This window comes from Hemiscyllium ocellatum, chromosome 4 (assembly GCF_020745735.1).
Source record: "Hemiscyllium ocellatum isolate sHemOce1 chromosome 4, sHemOce1.pat.X.cur, whole genome shotgun sequence".
Taxonomy (NCBI): Eukaryota; Metazoa; Chordata; class Chondrichthyes; order Orectolobiformes; family Hemiscylliidae; genus Hemiscyllium; species Hemiscyllium ocellatum.
The window spans coordinates 76,392,115-76,412,243 of record NC_083404.1 but is presented as its reverse complement, the minus strand read 5'-3'; the positions used below and the strand labels follow the sequence as shown (position 1 = coordinate 76,412,243).

General features: G+C 38.2%; 1 protein-coding gene across 4 annotated transcripts in view; it reads right to left on the bottom strand.

The window, feature by feature from the left end:
* The window catches only part of rb1cc1 (RB1-inducible coiled-coil 1), a 212,872-nt gene that overhangs the window by 164,523 nt on the left and 28,220 nt on the right, over positions 1-20,129 (bottom strand). For all 4 annotated transcript variants that reach the window (XM_060823471.1, XM_060823474.1, XM_060823473.1 and 1 more), the window contains 3 exons: positions 19,801-19,927; positions 17,205-17,375; positions 9,678-9,880 (listed from right to left, as the gene is read on the bottom strand). In XM_060823471.1, the coding sequence (XP_060679454.1) occupies positions 9,678-9,880; positions 17,205-17,375; positions 19,801-19,927 (501 nt within the window). The remainder of the gene's footprint in view (positions 1-9,677; positions 9,881-17,204; positions 17,376-19,800; positions 19,928-20,129) is intronic.

Sequence of the window (20,129 nt, the reverse complement as noted above, 5' to 3'; positions counted from 1 at the left end):
TAAAATACATTACAGTATCAGTTATGACGAGATATAACTACTTCAGAAAACACCATAAAAATCAGGAATTAAGTAATAATTAACATTTTAACAAATTTCTAGCCAATTTCCTGTGGCATCTCAAATTAAGAAATTAAAACCAAGTGATGGTCAAGGCAAAATACCGCCAGGATCAAAGCTAAGATTTCAACATTCCATACCATTTATTCTTTTTACACATTCCCATATAATGGAAATTGCCTATTTAAATAAGCCACACTATATTATGCGCCTGCTGCTGTTCATGGATGCACGTGTGTACTTACAGCATTACAGGCAATAAAATAATTATGATGGTAAATGTAGGCAAGAAGGAAACAAGCCAAAACCTTCATTAAATCAACTTGCTTAGTGGCTGTATTTATACAGGAAAACACTACTTTAATACCTACGTACAGTCAACCAAATACAGCCGTGATTTTTTTAAGGTTTGGTTGTCTGGTTATGACTTAGCCCAATACGAAACAGTCTTGAAAATCATGAAAACCATATGCAGCCACACTATTAAATAGTCTTTTTAGTCTTCAATCCTTGAAATCAAAATAGCTCTCTGCCATTCTAGAGTGGTGGGTCCCAAGGAGACTGAACAATCCAATGCTGGATTTCTCATCACTCCATAGGTAGGACAAGTGGTGTTTGAATAGGCAGGTGAATGGCCCTCTTAATTTTTTGTCGATGGTTTGCACCTTCGTGGACACTTCTTCACCAGTTTTGGGTGGTCTTGGTCAAGGCATTCCAACAAGCCATTGGGATATTGCATTTTTTCAGGGAAGCATTGACCACATACCAGGAGGGCAAAGAAAATAAGTAAGTGCTTGCTGTGCCAGAGCTCCAAGTAGAGCTGCTTTCTTGGGAAGTCTTTTATCAGATATGTGGACATTGTGGCTCACTCAATGCAGCTGATCAAATGTAACTAGCAACTCAAATCTAGGGATACTGGCCAGAGAAAGGACACTAATACTGAGTGCCTACCTTGTCATTGAATATACAGGACTTTGTGGAGGTGCTGAAGCAGGTTAGACAAGCTGAATGCCCTACTCTTTATGTTCACTAGCTTCGGAGATATCTATAACTGTTCATGTCACTGATGGACACAGGACAGGATAATAGACTGTCCTGGAGAACATGAGCTATCCGTTAATCCAAATACGATGTCAAAGATTCCACATTTGATTCATTTAACTATATTCTGATCAAGTAAAAGGCATACTCCAGGTTGTATGAAGTGGAGTCTCCTTACAAGAAATAGTGCAACACATTGAATCCAAAAATAAATTTATGGTAAAATTCCATGAACTTACAATTCAACATGCAAGTCTTTTATAGTTACGTTTGTAGTTCAACAAGAGATGTTTTAAAGTATTTGTTCATGGGATTTGTGCTAGCTATGCCAGTAATTACTGTTCATCACTAATTGCCCTCAAGGAGTTGGTAGGGAGCTGTAGTATTCAGAGTGTAGATGCCATTCAAGCACTGTTGTGTCTTGGGCACAAAACTTTGAGCATTAATGGAACAGGATTCATCCAGTCAAATGGAGAGTAATCTAAAATATTTCTGGCTTGTGCCCTTGTCGATGGTATACAGGCGTTTGGGTGACAGGAGGTTATTTACACATAAGCACTCAAGTTTTGAATGTGCTTGGCTTAAAAATAGGAAGCAATTTTCTTGAGTTAAGAGCAGTGTGATGTCTAGCTGCCTACCTCATTTAAGGTCATTGTATATGCATTCTCAAATAATGAGAGGTGACAAGATCAGAATATTTTTTGGTTCAAGAAATTGGAGAAAAATCGCATCCTTGTAAATGTAAATATCCAGCTCATTAAAAACAGCAGTTGAAAATATTGAACACTGAACTTGGAGGTGGGAAAAATCATAGACATCAGGCAACTTCACCTCTGCTGAAAAAAAGTTCAACGAGTGGGAGAAGGACTACTTAGCTGAGGTTTACTATCAAGTTATCTGTGAAATGTAATTCTTATTTAAACAGGTTCAAACAGAAAGAATAGATCAGAGACATAAATTTCAACAATACCATCCAAGGTGAAAATAGTAAACATTTAAGGAAATCTCTTTCTATTTAAACCTATTAAGGAAGCCGTTACAAACGCAGGTGTTATGAACACAAATGAACATTATATAAACCACTTGAATAATTTGTCAGATGAACTTCATTCCTCCTGCCCCCAAGTTTGAATTTGCAAACTCATGTTTTTTGCTCTCAACTGCAGAACCACAACACAGCTAGAATGCAATAATGTATTTTGCAAGGCAGCACTCCATCATATGGATCTATGTTGTTATGTTTTCACTGAGAGCAATAAAAAGATAATTGTTTGGAGTTTCAGCCAAAGCACTCTTACATTAGTAAATTGGTGATTTCTGTAATTCCACTTGAATAGGAGTTTCCAAATGCTGAACCAGCAATTTCTACTACCTGCAGCTTACACCTTGTAATTCCCATCACATTTTGCAAGCACAAATGACTTGTCTGAGGAGTTGGCTTGAATTTAAAGTTTGGGAACAGTGGTCTCCTCAAACAGCAACTTTTAACTTCAGAAAATCATTTCTGGCAAAGTATCAGATCACGTGTGTCGATTTAATCAGCAAGATCAAGTGACGCATTTAATTTGATACTATTGTTGTAAGAGGTTAACAAGTCAAGATACTGACACAAGGTCATTGCTCACACAGAACGCTTTTACAGATTCTACCACTGTCCACATATATCACTGAATTATAGCATCCAGGTCATTGGTAATCACTCATGTCATGAATGATTCTTACTTGTGGATGGCTGGGTTTAAGATAGGTGCAAGCATTAGGATATTGTTGCAACATGGTTTAAGAATCCTAATTTAAATCTTACAGCATTCCCCATGGTGAGAGCATTGGTCATCAGGCAGCAAAGGTGGTGGTGGATTGGCAGCTTGATCAGCTGCCCTTCTTTTCTATCCTTCCTGCCATTCTTTTAGTGAGCATGCTTTTATTGATTGGAAGATCTGAACAACATTTTTGATCATTGATTCCCAGTTTGATCATGATTAAAACACTGATAGCACATGCACAATGTTAATAGATCATGTCTTTATGGAGAAATGGAAATTATTTTCGTTTAACTCCCATGACAGCAGGCTGTCAGGTGTGAAACACTTGTGAGTCAATCTTGGACCAATTGTTGAAATGCTTCTATATTTGGCAGGTCAGCATCTTTCTTGTGTTATACAACTTGATTCACAAGATCCTCAGAAAACATTGAATGCATGGATTATAAGGCATTGATACAGCAAAAAGATGTTTAAGTTTCAGTTCCACAGAAAAAAGTGCAGGGAGAACTACTAGCCAGGAGACATTACTGTTGAATCTGATATCCCAGTTCCAGAGGGTGAGCGAACACGTGAGGAGGTGCACTACCAGATCCATACGAACTTTTGGATAGATGTGGGAAATGAAGGACATCTTTCAACACTTCACCATGAATATCAATTGAAAGCTCTTCGATACATTTGGTGCAAGTTGATTTAGGACTTTCAACTTCATGGGCAAATTGCAGGCTTTCATAGGTTTTAATGAATTTTTTTTCAATTCTGCATCAGAAACATTCTGTAACTCATTTTTCTGCAGTTAAAATGAAGGGAGATCATCAGCTTTGCTCCTGCTAATGTATCTATCCAGATACGTCTTCAACATTGCCAACTTGTCTGCTTCCACCCCCTCCACTGCAAGTGCATTCTAGGTACCCATCATCCTAAGTGTGATAAAGTTTCCCCTCAATTCTCTCCTAAACTTTCTCCCTCTCACCTTGAACATATGCTCACTTGTAGTTGATTTTTCCACTCTGGGAAAAGGCCTCCGACTATCTCTGCCTCTCATAATTTTGTCAACTTCGATCAGTTGGAAATAAGTCTGGCAATAAGTACTGCAGGCTTGAAGGGTCTTTTCCTGTCCTGCATTGTATTGAAAAGTTTTGCTGAACAAATGCAGCCTATCCTACAGAGAATTTCTAAATCCTGGAGTTCACCAACGATCAGAAACCGAACAGAATTAGCCCGTAAATACTGTGGCTTCAAGTGCATAACAAAAGGTCAAGAATTCTATAGTGAGCAACTCCCCTCACTTTTCCAAAGCCTATTCCATCATCTACAAGACAAAATTCAGGAATGTCCTAAAAGACTCTCTCCACTTGCTTAGGTGCTTGCAGCTCCAAAAACATTCAAGCTCAACAGCAGTTTGCTCAATTAGCACAACATCTACCATTTTAAACATTTATTTACTACTGTACCAAATGTGTAATGTCTGTAGCACTACATACAATGAAGTAACTCAAAATTTGGGAGAAGATTTGTAGCTTGGGTGCTCGTTGTTGTGGTTCTGTTCGCCGAACTGGGAATTTGTGTTGCAGACGTTTCGTCCACTGTCTCGCTGACATCCTCAGTGCTTGGGAGCCTTCTGTGAAGCATTTCTGTGATGTTTCCTCCAGCATTTAGAGTGATATGTAACTGCTGCTTCCGGTTGTCAGTTCAAGCTGTCTGCTGCAGTGGCCGGTATATTGAGTCCAGATCGCTGTGCTTATTGATTGAATCTGTGGATGAGTGCCATGCCTCTAGGAATTCCCTGGCAGTTCTTGGTTTGGCTTGTCCTATAATAGTAGTGTTGGCCCAGTCAACCTTATGTTGCTTGTCATCTGTGTGTGTGGCTACTAAGGATAGCTGGTCATGTCGTTTCGTGGCTAGTTGGTGTTCATGGATGCAGACCGTTCGCCGTCTTCCTGTGTGCCCTATGTAGTGTTTTGTGCAGTCCTTGCATGGGATTTTGTACGCTACGTTGGTTTTGCTCATGCTGGGTATCGGGTCCTTCATCCTGGTGAGTTGTTGTCTGACAGTGGCTGTTATGAGTAACTCATCAAGCCTCTACTGCCTCAGAAGGTGAAAGGCAGTAGATGTATGGGAATACCATCATCACTCACAGGTTCCCCCTCTAAATAACACACCACCTTGATGTGGAACTACATCACTGGTCCTTCTCTACTATAATCAAAATCCTGGCACTTCCTTCTAATAGTACGGTCAGTATTCTTGCATTAGATGAACTGCAACTGTTCAAGAAGGTAGCTCAACAGCAAGGACAGTTCGAAATAGGTAACAAAACGCTAGCCTCATCCATGACATCCACAACTCAAGAAAGAATTTTTAAATGCCTTAACTCAAATTCTCAACTTGCACTCTCTCACTTTTCTAATACAAAAGTGGGTGCTTTGGTTTTGGTTTTCCATTGGTTGAAGCTTATTATCAAGGCAATAATTATTAGGTATTAGTCTGAGGAAACCCACCAATCACAAATTTCAGCATTGCTACAAGCAAGATTATGAATGTTGTTAATGCAATGGCACACTCTTGTTCAAGATCTGTTTTGACAGGGAAGCTGTGGTGGAATGAAAAGTCCCTGTGAACTTCAGAGTATCCCTGTATCACCTTCCAAAGGACAGTTTGATTTTGAGCAAGGCACAAATTTCTAGACTCTTCCTGAATTTTTTGTGTTGTGAAGATGTTGGTTCCTACTCTGGTGAGACTTGGGGGACCTCTGCTGCAATTCGTAAGAAGTGATCAAGAAGTCACCTAACTCAGAATTTACCAACAGTTAAGAGCGTTACTCTGCATCTGCAGTTCACCATGTCTTGCTTATATTTTTTTTTAAATCTCAAAGGCAACTTGGAATTTCATAATTACTGGACACTGTGGGTTTAGCATGGCCATCCATCTAATCTGTATACCTTTGGACTGTGCGAAGAAACTGGACCACCTGTCCATCACTGGCATATTGTGAAGACCAGAATCTATGTATTTTTAACCAGTTTTGCAGTAGTTTTTACTTAGCCAAGCAATGGATCGTTATCAAGCACTCTTCTGATGCGAAATTCTTCACAGGGAGTTTGGAATGAATGCTTCTACAAAGTGTTCTTTCCAGTGAGTACTGATACTAACCATGCCCAAGGAGACATTTGCTATCTTTGCATCTTCCTATGTTAGGTCATGAATGGACTTGAAAAAGATCCCACATCATGTATGTCAGCAAAAAAATGAATTTCCTTAGCCTTCTGTTCTTCGAATCACAGGTTCTCAGCTTTAGCTGTCAGGTGAGCAAGTATTGTTTCTTTGGAATTTTGATCCGGTCATCAGGATGGAAATATTGTACAAGCAATGAGTTTGCATATTTCTGTATTGCTATCATCAAGCCAGCATGGTGTCTTTAGTCATCTGAGAGAGGAGACCTTGTGTGTAATGGATTTCAATGGATTGAGCAACATCAAATGAGACTGCAATGATGTAGTTGGCATGTCTGTAGTTTCCAATTCATTTGGTCTTAATTCTGTCAGTTTGATGTTATTTGACAAGTGATTGTGTACACGTGACATCAGAACTTGGACCCCAGTTGTTCAGGATAAAATCAATTTTGATATGGGGATCAAATTTAGCATTTTAAATTCACTGATACAAAGCAAAGTGGGAATCAATGTGTGCTATGAACATGTGCAAAGAGATTTCAAGAGGACTTGGAAAGTTAAGTGAGTGCTCAAGAACACAGCAGATGGAAGGAATATATGGATGATTGAGAGATTATCCACTTTGGTAGGAGGCACAAAGGTGTAGAATATTGCTTAACTGTTAACAAACTGGGAGATGTTGATCTCGAAAAGGACCTGGACATCCCAGTTTAGAAGTCACAAAGTTAACATGCAGGTGCAACAAAGTATTAGAAAAGCCAGTGGGCTGTTGGCCATTCTCAAAAGAGGCTGAGTACGTAAGACCAGCAGTAGATCATTTAGCACCAAGTCTGTTTCACCACTGCATTAGATCATTGCTGATCTGTAGCCTAAATCCAAGTACCTATCTTTGGTGCATAATGCTCAATATGTTTGCTTAACAAAAGATGATCTATCTCAGATTTAAAATTAACATGTGATCTAGCATCAACTCCTCTATGTATAAGAGAGCTCCAAACCTCCAAGACCCTTCCATACATCTCTCTGAAATGGTCGAGCTCTAATGTTTAGACTTTGTCCCCTAGCTGTAAAATCCCCAACCAGTGGAAATAGTTTATCATTATCTAAGTCTTTTCTTGTCAACATCCCAAAAACTTCACCCGTTTCCATTCCAAATTCAAGAAAACAGGCCTAACCTGTTCAATCTCTTCTCATAATTTAACCCCCTAAGTCCAGGTATCATTCTTCCAAAACTATCTTGTACTCCCTCCGGACCGAAAATATCCTTAAGGTGTGGTCCCCAGAGTACAGGAGTAAGGATGCATTACTTCAATTTTGTAGGATCTTGGTCAGACTACGTCAAGAGAAACATGTACCATTCTGATCCTCTTACCTATGGAACAATATATGTTGGAAGAAATATGGAATGCCAATTGCAGTGGATATTCGGCAAACTAATTCCTGAGGTTTGCCCACGTCTGCCTGTTTGAAAGGCCCCACACAGACATAAAGCAAAACTAATGTCATTTACAAAATAACTTGCAAATGTAACAAACATTACAGTGGACAAACAAGCAGAAAACTAGCCACCATGAACATCAACTAGTCACAAAAAGACATGACCCATTCCCACTAGTATCCTTACATACAGATAAAAGAGGGCAACACGTCCAGAGGACAAGCCAAACAGAGACACGCATGAGAATTCCTAGAAGTATAGCATTCCAACCGGAACTCTATCAACAAACATAGTCTTGGACCCCCATTTACCACCCTCAGAAAAAAAAAAGAACACGAAATAACATCACCAACCCAAGGAAACCTAAACACAAGTAGAAAGCGGGTCACTAATACTAGTGCTTCACCAGAGGCTCACTGATTATGTCACCTAGTATGGTGATGAAATGTTTGAAAATGAACCTTCCAGCAAGCAAACTTACATCCAGGACCTCAACCCGAGCTACAAATCTTCTTAAAACTCACTGACTCGGCCTTTCTTAGAACATGCAAAGAAAACAGCAAACCACAAACAACCAATAATCCAAAGGCTGCTGAAACGATGGGTTACTGCTGTCATAATGTTCCAAAAACCTACACATACCTTAACATTTCCTGCAGTAGAGTATTCTGTGCTGACAAAGATATCGTCATACATATGTATTAACGATACGCCACTGAACGTAACTGAACCATATATAAATACCAACATAACTGGGACCCTCTTCTTGATGCCCTTCCTCTAGTTTCTTGTTCTCATAAACATCCTTCCCCAATAAATGCACTGGGTGATTAAAACACACACGCTTGTAGAAACCAGCCATACTGCACAGCACTTTGTAGTTTGCTTTTTAATCAAGATCAGACATTGAACATATCTATATGCCTATCCTCCAAATCCCTTCTGCCCACTCACTCACTCAGCAGCACCTCTACCTAATCACCATCTCACATTCACCAGCCCTTGTTCTCAACTCCAGACCTACCATTTACTCATCATCCTCTCCTTCCAGATACCTCAGCCAATCCACAAAGGCTTATTTTCCCCAAACTTGGTAACCATCTCACTCAGCAGCATTTCTTTCTAAGCTCCTCTCCATCCCACTCAGTCTTATAATGTTTCTTTCTAAATCCTCTCCCCACCCACTTTTTATCACATCCCTAGGTCAAATACTCACTTTGCTGTCTGTCATCCCAACCACTCCCTCCAACCTGCTGATACTCAGGCTGATTTCATCCCAAATCCTAGTTCCTCTCAGGTTTCCACCAGGATGGAGATTGGGGATTGGGTAATAAATGTTGGCCAGCCACGATGCCCAAGCCTCATGAGTGAATAAAATTACAAAACAAAAACCTGTCAGTAACAGATCTCACCTTCCTAAACGGAATGAGTGAAAGCTAAAAGTGTGCTCCTCAGTCTTAATATTAAACAAGAGGTTTCAGATTTTGGGATTCCCTTTTCACAGATTTGGCATGGTTTGGAGGTAGCAGAAGGTGGTGGTGGTGGGAGGAATCAGAAAAAAAAATGACTAGAATTCTATTATCCAAAACTCAGACTAATGCCATTTCCCATCCTTCTGCACTTCCTCATAACAGACAACAGCAGTTATTTAGAATGAATGATTTTATCGAACGTAATCCGAACAATATACATACCACACAATAACGCAGTCAAATCAAAGACTACTGTTATCCAGTATTTGGCATCACAAGCTAACAAGATATGAAATCAAATACTGCACACTGTTCCCAACCTCACTTTCTAGAGATGAACTATACATGGATGTCTCATTGCAGGTCAAGCTCATACATGCCCTTATGCATGACAAAAATAGATGATTAGCTAGAAGTGGAGTAGAGGTAGAATTGAAGGATTCATAATCTCAATAGAGAATGCCAATTGTTTGGCCTCGACTATAACTCCCTGTTCAAACTAATGAAGCACCACAGAAACAAAATAATAATAAATAATATTAATACATTTTTAAAATGTGTAATTCGTGAATACCACATACAGGTATTGCTACAGTGTCTAAGCAAATAAAAATAATCTATGCATGATTCAAGCATTTTAACAAGTTGTGGTGGATTCCAAGGTGACAATATAATTTCCAAAAGCACACATTGTAGAACTGTTAAGTATTTATAAATTATAAACACCTACTTTGTAAGTTTTTGCTTAATATCTTCCACAGAATGTTCGTAATTGATGTATGCATTTTCAAACTTTGCCAGCAGCTTTTGAAAAGAATGTGTGCAGTCCTCCAAATTGGCCATAATGGCAGCCCAACCTTGATGCTGAAGATGTTCATCATGGACCAATCTTTCACAGAATGAACAAAGCTTCTTTGCTACTTCATACATCTCCTACCCAAGAAAACAAGAGCACAAACTTAATATCAACTCATTTCCATGGTAACCTATGCACATTATTAAATCAGAATTTGTGGGGTACTTCATTCTTCAAATGACTTTGCTGATATGCTGTTAATTATTCAAATCTACATGCTTGAAAGCAAAGATTAACAAAAATGAGGATTTTTCAGGGCAAATCAACTAAAAAGCAATAAACCAAATCAAACAAATCAATTAGAATATTTTGTTTCCCACAGATGTAAGGTGAAACTTAGCAGATGCAATCCAGTCTAAACATACACATACCTAGCAGAATATTTTTTGCAACGATTTATACAAGATGACAATGCATTAAAGACATATTATCTCTCGATGAATTTTTAAAGGACCATGGAAATAAGATCACAGACTGATGGCCTGCAAATTTCCACCACAAGCTACCATATTCCCACTTCCTGGCCATTTGGGAATATGTTGGTTTTGGGAAGAAAGCTCCACCAGTGGGCTGGAATAAATTAGGCATCTTTAAGGGTGTATTAAAGCCACACTACTGATGCCAACTGGCGTTTTCCAGTCAGCATGCAGAATCCCATTAAGGCTAAAACATGATCCAGGGATGGAGATAACTGTCACCATCACACAAGAATTGGAACAGATTCTATCTCCTCTTTCTCACCTCTCAACAATGTGATTGTGAGATGGCCAGAGTTTTACTTTTGGTCTTCTAATAAAGCCTTCATAGGGCTTCCTTCATAAGTTGCCTTGTCTCTTCCAATGACTTTCGAGCTTCTAATGCCGGGACTGTCAATCTCTCAAGACTGGAGTGTTGGGTCATCTACTTGTTGTCCAACTCAGGACTGAGCCTGCTCATTATGCTCAATGGGACTGCAAAAGCACTGGTCAGTAATTGACCAACTTGGGTGGAAAATTTTAATATGATACAGGTCAATACCCAGAAATACACTTGAGGACCTCCTATCACAGTACTAGACTGGAGCCCAAGTTATCTAAAAGTGTGTCATACCAAATTACATTTGAACATTGCTGGATGTTTCACAGATAAACAATGCGGCCAAACACTGCACAGCAATTTCCATTAATGACCAATAAAAGTAGCAAATTCATTTGCTTTTGCTAGTGTTTAAGGGATATGTGCTGAACAATTCAAAATGAAATTAGAGTATCACAGAGAAAACAAAGAAATGCAGAGAAAGGGCACGGCATGGAACTTGTTCAAGAGGTTATTTTGTCCTTTTTTCTTAAAAAAAAGGAGATTGAACAAGAGAGGAGTTGGCTGTAAGAAAGTAAACAGCCTGAGAGGCCTTGAGTGTTTTTTTTAAACAAAGTTGGAACGATGGAGGCAGCTTGGCCCAGTTGGACCAGCTCTTACAGAGAGGGATTTATAGTTTTATTTTAGGTTTAGCTTTAAGCATTTGTTGTTGAGGGCTTGAAGAGGTAGAAGCTATCTTTCCACTCTCTTGGTGACAGCTGGAAGCTGAGTTACCAAAGAGAAAATTTTACTAAATTTTTCTTTATCCCCAATGGGTGTGTTTATGGGACATTACTATGTTGGAACAGTTAATTAGAAATATTTTAATATCCAGTTAAGTTTTCCAAGAGAGTTAAATTATTCTATGTTCTTCTTGAATAAATTGTTTTTGCTTAACAGTAGCTTGACCAGTCACATTGGTCTTAAAAATGGTAGCAGTTAGGGTCAAGGCTACCTTGTTAAACTGTTCTGAGGGTGTCTGGTCTGGTCCATAACAATATGCATCTGAACAAGAAGAGCTTTGGTCCAACCCAGGAAAGCCTAAGTCCTGCCCACAAAAGGCAACACAAAGTCAACCATGCTTATCATTCTACCTTTGGTGATCAGCAAAAAGATAGAAAGGATTATTTATAGTGATATCAAGCAGCAATACAAATAAATAATCTGCTTGCTAATGTTCTGTCTAGGTTCTGTCAGGGCCTCTCAGTTCCTGACCTTATTCTAGCCTTGCTCTTAATATGACTTCAGAGAAGAACTTTGGAGGCAAGATGGGAGCGACACCGACATCAGGTCAGCATCTGATAACATCTGGGGCACACAGTAGATCAGTGGCTAGCACTGGTGTCTCACACCGCCAGAGATCCGGATTCGATTCCATGCTGCATGGCCAATTCACCCAACCTGCACATTTTCTTTTGGACTGTGGGAGGAAACCAGAGCACCTGGATGAAACCCACACAGACATGGGAAGAATGTGCAAACTCCACACAGCCAGTTGCTGAGGCAGGAATTGAACCGGGGTCTCTGGCACTGTGGGTTTCCTCCAGGTGATCTGGTTTCTTCCACGTCCAAAGAAATGCAGGTTAGATGGATTGGCCATGCTAAACCCATAGTGTCCTGTAATGTATAGGCTAGAATAGAATCCCTACAGTATAGAAACAGGCTCTTCGGCCCAACAAGTCCATACCGACCTTCCTAAAGTAACCCACCCAGGACCCATTCCCCTACCCTATTTATCCTATATTTACCCTGACTAATGCATCTAACCTACACATCCCTGAAGACTATGGGCAATTTAGCATGGCCAATTCACCTAACCTGCACATCTTTGGATTGTGGGAGTAAACTGGAGCACCCAGAAAAAACCCATGCAGATACGGGGAGAATGTGCAAACTCCACATGGATAGTCACCTGAGGATGGAATCGAACCTGGACCACCACTGGGCCACCATGCTGTCCCACATTAGTCAGGTTAGCCATGGGAAATGCAGGGTTACAGGGATAGGATGGCAGTGTGGGTCTGGATGGGATGCTCTTTTGAGAGTTGGTGTGGACTCGATGGGCCAAATAGTCTGTTCCCATACTATAAGGATTGTGTGATTCTAAGAGTATGGCAGCAAGGTGCCCCAGCAAAACTAGAATCAGGGACTTTCTGCTGGTCAAAATCATACTAAGCATGAAGAAAGATAATCAACAGTTCCTGAGCCTAGCCATCATCAGCTACTTCAATGACCTTGCCTCCATTACAAGGTGAGCATTCAAAATAACATCCATCATTAACTTCCTTCATCACCAACAGCAGCAGAGAACCATCTAAGAGATACATTGCAATAACCTGCCAAGCTTCCCTCATCAGTATCTTCCATACGTGCAACCTGAACCACCTAGGAGAACAAAGACAATGAATACATGGGAACACTACCATCTAAAAGTTTCCCTTTAAGCCATATATCATCTTGACTTGGAACTACATTGCTGTTTCTTGGCTCTGGGTCAAAACCTGGAAATCCTTTACTAATAGCAATGTGGGGGACCTACATCAAGGACTGCAACAGTTCGTGAAGGCAATTACCCTTCAAGGGCAATCAGGAATAGACAATCATAAAACTACTAGGGAAATTAACTTTATGAATAAACTAAATTAGTCATTAATCACACTAAGTATATTTATTGATTAAACTAATTTTATATTACTTTGTTTAAATTTAACTGACATAGGATTTAGTACAGCAAACTTTTTTCATTAACCAGTACTGATGGAACCAGGATTGTGGTGGTTGATCAAATATTCTGGTTGATCAAGAGGTTCACATTATCAATGTAAAACACAAATTAAGTAATAGAAATGTAATGCAGGAGGTATACACATCACTGTTATTCTTTATTTACAGCATAAACCACTTAAATAATAATGCAACTTTTCCTTAAATAAAAAAAAACTTACCAGCAGAGAGCCTTCTCACTCACACTAAAATTGACTACCTGGTCCTTGCAGTGCTGACGATAATACAGTAAATGAGATATATAATTTTTGTTGGTTTATCAAGAGTGCCAGTTCACAGGGTGCTGGTTAAAACAAAGTCTAAATATCATGCGATTCTGCTTGGCCCTACTTGACAAAGAAATGCACCATGGAGTTGTGGAAAGAAAGAAAACATACTGATACATTTCAAAATTACAGAACAAGTGCCAGAGATTCCTGTTTAGCTGATTTCACAAAGCCAGATTCTGACAATGTGCAATCTTCAAAGTTGAATAAAAAAAATGTTAACATCCTCCCAGTTTTTCAGAGAGTTCCTCACAAAAACCTTCAATTATATAGATTAGTAATGGCTAAGCCTAGTACCAGGTACTTGATAGGTATTGAGAAGGTTGATGTAGTTCTGACAGAACTGTAGAGGACTTTCCATTATTCATTATAAACGTGAGAACTTTAATTCTTGAAGGCGTTATCTGGAGCCAAAATATCAGGTCTGGTTCATAACAGCATCCCTATGGGATAGAATGTACACTCTGTCACAGAAACAAAAGTTCTGCAATTAGATTAGATTACTTACAGTGTGGAAACAGGCCCTTCGGCCCAACAAGTCCACACCGACGCTCCGAAGAGCAACCCACCCAGACCCATTCCCCTACATTTACTCCTTCACCTAACACTACAGGCAATTTAGCATGGCCAATTCACCCAACCAGCACATTTTCTTTTGGACTGTGGGAGGAAACCAGAGCACCTGGAGGAAACCCACACAGACATGGGAAGAATGTGCAAACTCCACACGGCCAGTTGCCTGAGGCAGGAATTGAACCGGGGTCTCTGGCACTGTGAGGCAGCAGTGCTAACCACTGTGCCATCATAAACTTCTCGTTGGTTCAAAGTGATGGCTAGTTGAACTTCGAGATTCAGATGACAAAGTGATTCTCAGGGCAAAATCTAAGTAAGAATGCTGTGGGAAAAAAATGCCAGTGAGAAAGTAATTAGTTAGCAGACAGAAAGAATATTGATAAAAGAGTCAAGAGGAACGTAAAAGGATCAAATGCTGACAAAGGAGTATATCTCATTAAAAGAGCAAGTTCAGAACATTTGAAGGAGGGCCTCAAACTATACAAGAATGCTGTAAGCATACATACCTGTTTACAATCCTCAATCACTGTAGACTGTTACATTTCCAGAAAATAAATATGATTTCACCCTTTCCCACTAATCTTCACCCCTTTGATATTTATTAAGCATGATTTACATTGTATACCTATGCCTGCAGTGTTTGACAACTCTGATCATTGTGAACAAAGTTCCTCCACATTAGCAATGCTGTACCAATATTTTAATATATTATTGCAATTTCATTTTAACTCTGATGTTCCATTTAAAGCAAGTCAATTAAAAAGAATGTTTCCATTGCCCTGGAGTTCCTTACAAATATAATTTCTAATTTCCATGCAATGTGTACATATTCAAAAAGTGCACAATGTAATTGAGGAGCCACAATATTACTGTGGCTAGACAGCAGAAAGTCAGATGAAAATATCTAGGTTGGGCATTCAAACTGGAAAGCACTTCAGAAGTAGCAAATTAGATACTTAATACTTTAGCCAAATGCACAGGGATCTTGTGCATGGTTCACACATATAGGAAAACATTAATTACTGTAGCTATCAATTACACATGTGTTTTTTTAAAAAATCAACTTTACACTTAAGATTTTTGTCTGGTTCATGTTTTGAGGAAATCTTTTCTACATTTGGGACATTTTTGTTCTACATTGCAAATAGTGTTTTCACTGATGTAATCTAATGTTTAAGGCAAATTCAAGAAGAGGTTGATTAGAATAATTTGTTAAAGTCTGAATAACATTTGGCTTTAGAACTGCACTCTCATATCAGTTATTTGGTGGTCAGTTTTACAGATTTGCAATAAGAAAAGGTGCAGTCATTTTAAAGTTCCCTTTTCAGTGCTTTTAAACCTAGCTTCGCAAATTAACTTGATAAGATGCATGAAATAAAATCTACAGAACATCAGAGATTTTGGATTTCTTTTGAAATCTTTCAGTCGATGCCAGAGCTACCTAACGTAATAAATATGGACAGGCAAAGTATCACAGTTGAGATACAGATTCAAGTTATTTAGATTATGCAATATTTCTCAAAGAAGGGACGACTCTTAACTAAAGGTTAGCATCAGAATCGGCTGAGTGACTGTTGAAATGAAATAAAGCTCCTGTTTACAGATGAAGTGTTAATTTTGTAGAGCTGTTGCAAGCAGCAGAATTAGGTACCTAATGGTTATTTCATTAATATTATGCTACAACTGGAACCAGATGCTAGCTGTCACAGGAATTAAAGTTTAGGAATTTCATAGAAATGTAAGCTGTGGATTGTAAACTGCCTACTTTCATAATGCACCGAAAATGGCTGATAGCATGATAATGAAATTTGACTAAAAATCTGGTTTGCCACTTCAGAGGCAAATGTGATGGTAAATACATTTTTATCACCATCACATGTATGCAGATCATTTCAGAAATGCAAGAACATGAAGCAAGCTTTCTAGTGAATCACCCTGTTTTGTTGTTTGTCCTCCATGCAAGTGAATTTATCTAATCACATTTACCCACTACTCCTACATACATCTAAGCCCTTTTCCCTCATCAACCTATTCTTAAACATTGACACTGTCTTTCAGCAATTTTGACATTAAAAGATAGCTCTTAAAGGAAACAAGTGCAAGATTTAAAATTAGCAGACTCTTTCCATTTGTACAAGTTAAAACACCACAAAATTGGTGATAAAAAGTGCCCTGAAAAATATCTTTTTACAATACAAGGCAGACAGATAAATGACCAAATATTAATGAAGCTCATTTAATTGCAGGTTAACACTTCAAAAAGGTTCCATGGGGAATACTTATTTGAATTTTCAGTCTACATTACAGAATTGCAAAGCATTACCACTCATTAGGGAGCAGCAGCAACAAGGCAGGAAAAATTCCTCCATTAAACATTTTAAAATGTACATCGGATCCCTAATTTACAAACATCTTATGCTCGTATTTACGAGTTAACTCTCATGCATGGTTGTCATTTTTTAAAAGACTTGACATACTAATATTTCCTGCACTTACAAATGGCTCTTTTTTTTGTCCTGCATTATGTCCTGACTCTCACACAAATCAACTTACAAACGGATTCCAGACGGAAAATGTTTGCAACCTGGGGCCTACCTCTAACAATGTATCTAAATAGCATAAATCTGAAATAGTTAACTGAGATCCTGTATCAAAAAGGTGCATCTTCACGAATTAACATTTAATTTGAGTGGTACAATCGAGCAAAAGTTGCACAAGAAACAATGTCTCTAGTACAATGAGAACAAAATAAACAGCTTTCTATTTAGAGTATTGCTTTGGTAGATCAGAAACATATTAATTGAGTAATACTGCTGCAACGATTTAGAGAACCATTTGAATTTCACGATAACACCAATTCAGAAAAATAATATTTCAACAATCACTTTCAGTAACTTGCATGAAGTGCAAACAAACTCCATGCATAGATTTTTGCCCATCTTACCACAGCAAGTTGAGTTCTAGAGGCTACTGTGTGAAATACAGCCGGCATCATTAGGGACTCCTCCACCTTAAGCCCCATCTCATTTTCTGCAGAAAACGTTGTCTTAGGTATAGTTGGTGCACGATCACACAGAATCATCTCTTTGTTGTACAGAAATATGGGATTTGTATCCTGTGATTTAAAAATGTATAAAAATAAATTCAGATCATCTTCCTACAAAACAGGAAGGATTAACCATTTGTAACAGAAACTTATTAGAACACCCTGGCAATATCTTTAATGAATGTACAATTACAATAGCTATGCAAATTATGTCCCATCTGACAAGCATTTTAAATTAAAACATTGATTCAAATTCATACGCATCATGCTAAATCTTGAAAACTCACTGCAATGCAAAATAAGAAAAAATGTAGACATTTCATATTAAATAAGTACACCACATTAAATTATGGATAGATTAAAAAAGGCAATTTATTAAATTGCCATTTTCATTTGGTTACTTGCATCAATCTTACGTTTTACATGATACATTCTGAATCATACTTCTCAGGTACGAAACTTCTGCAGTCACAGTAACCATTTTGCTCCAAATAAACATCTAAAAAAATTGTCCTTATCCTGATACATTTAATGGTTCACAAGATGATATTTAACTAATGACACAGCATTTTCTTTGCTGAGAGTCTATCCTGAGACTTGACAGTGGGAGGGCAGAGATGTGGGAAGCAAATAGCAAACATAGCATTCATTTCCAAATCTTGCTGATTGCCAATTTATTTTGTGTACATGTTGAATTCCAACTTTTTAACATCTAAACTTTCCTTTCCTCTTAGCATTAGTTTCAATCTATTTTCTCTGGAAAAAGATAGATAAATGCAACAAATCTCTCAAATTTTCAGATCCAAATAGCAGAAATCAATCTTGGTTGCTTTATTCCGAATGCACTAAAGATCCTCCAAAACTCCATTTGAAAAAAATGGACACATGCTAAAGGTTCTCTCACTGAAAGCCAATATGTATATAGTTAGTACAACTTATTTCAATGCAAGATTACGATACATGATATAGATCTGATTTAGATTACTGATAACTATCTATCTAATATTGCCTGGTTACTTCTACTCCATAATTATCCCAAATTATCTGGCAACATTTTCATGCTTCCTGTTCCAATGTTCAAGGCCTTTAATCTCACTGCTTAATACACCTTAATTATGCTAAATCTCTTTCAGCCTCTCCTTAGTCACAATGTTAGTCTAGTTTTCAGTCAATAAACCATAACCTGGTTGATATTGATGAGTTGGACTGAGACGTCTGTTTCAGTGTTGTATGACTATTTGGTATCCTTACATGAAAGCACATTCAATTTGATGCTTTTGAGGAATTAATAGTAGAAAGGGATATTGTTGATTTTACAGTACAAAAGTCCTATGATAACAGCTGAATGCTTAATGGCTAATTTGTAAATTATACTAACAAAGGGCAGCACAGTGGCTCAGCGGTTAGCACTGCAGCCTCACAGCGCCAGGGACCCGGGTTCAGTTCCTTCTTTGTGCAAACTCCACATAGACAGTTGCCCGTTCTCCCTGTGTCTGCGTGGGTTTCTTCTGGATGCTCCGGTTTCCTTCCACAGTCTAAAGATGTGCAGGTTACTTGAATTGGCCATGCTAAATTGCCTGATGTGTTAGGTGCATTAATCAGGGGTAAAATACAGGGAATGGGTCTGGGTGGGTTGCTCTTTGGAGGGACGGTGTGGACTTGTTGGGCCGAAGGGCCTGTTTCCACACTGTAGGGAATCTAATCTAATCTAATCTCCATGATCTTTAACCTATTATAAAATTTAAAATCAAACATTTTTAAATTGTCTATAATATCCACGTGAATAATAATCATGAAATTTATCACAAACCAAAACCGCCCAAGACCACAGTTATGTATAACATGGTGACATAAAACATGAACTATGGAATGCAAAAGTCAATTGGCTGATTTAACATCTGGGGCTTAAATGGACTGCAGTTATATTTAAAAAGCAACCAGAAAAATGGCTTAAAATAGCAATAGGGTTCACCTATTGGTCAAATGTCCAAATTTCAATATGAATTAGAAAACAAACAAATTTAAATTAACATTTTATTCTAAGGCAAAGATTGCAATCACACATGCTTTTTTTAAAAATAAAAAAAACACTTGCCTGTGCTTAATGTCACATTTTCATTTTTCCTCTGCATGAGCAAATAATAAGTGTTCTTTCTTCTATGCATTTAATTTGTTCCTTTCTGCTCAAGCAGACATTTATTAACAACCATCTTAATTGGAGAGGGGTATAACCTTAAGTTAACAAACTTAAATCTTTGTTATGGCCAACTGAAGTGGTTGAATGAGGAGCCAACTTATCCCCTTCATCTGGTCATGGCACAAAGAAATCTGTGATCTATATAGTAAAATAAACTTCAATCTAAAATAGTTTCATTTGGACTCTGCACTTAAAGCTTTAACCAGTGACTGCAACCTTGAAATTCTCAAAAATGCACACATTTTCTTTAAAACAACAAAGCATTTATTCAGCCACTTGAACTTAATGGTCACATACCGTCCCAGCACTGTAGCTACAAACACGTCTGTCAGCAACCATGCACTCTCCTCCATTGACGACCAACACTTGATGCTGAGTCGCAATCTTATATTTAGCTTGGATTGCATGTTTCAGATCTGCAACACTGAAGTTACAAATTCAGAACATTTACTTAAGAATAAAGTAAACTATCTCAATTTTGAATAATGCCTAACTAGAAATCATATTTTGCAAATTCAACTTATTACAAGTTATAACTTACACATTAAATACACATTTTACTAGATCACAGTTTGCCAAAATTAATGAAAAATTAAGTACAAAAAATTTGTGAGGGGAATTGGTAT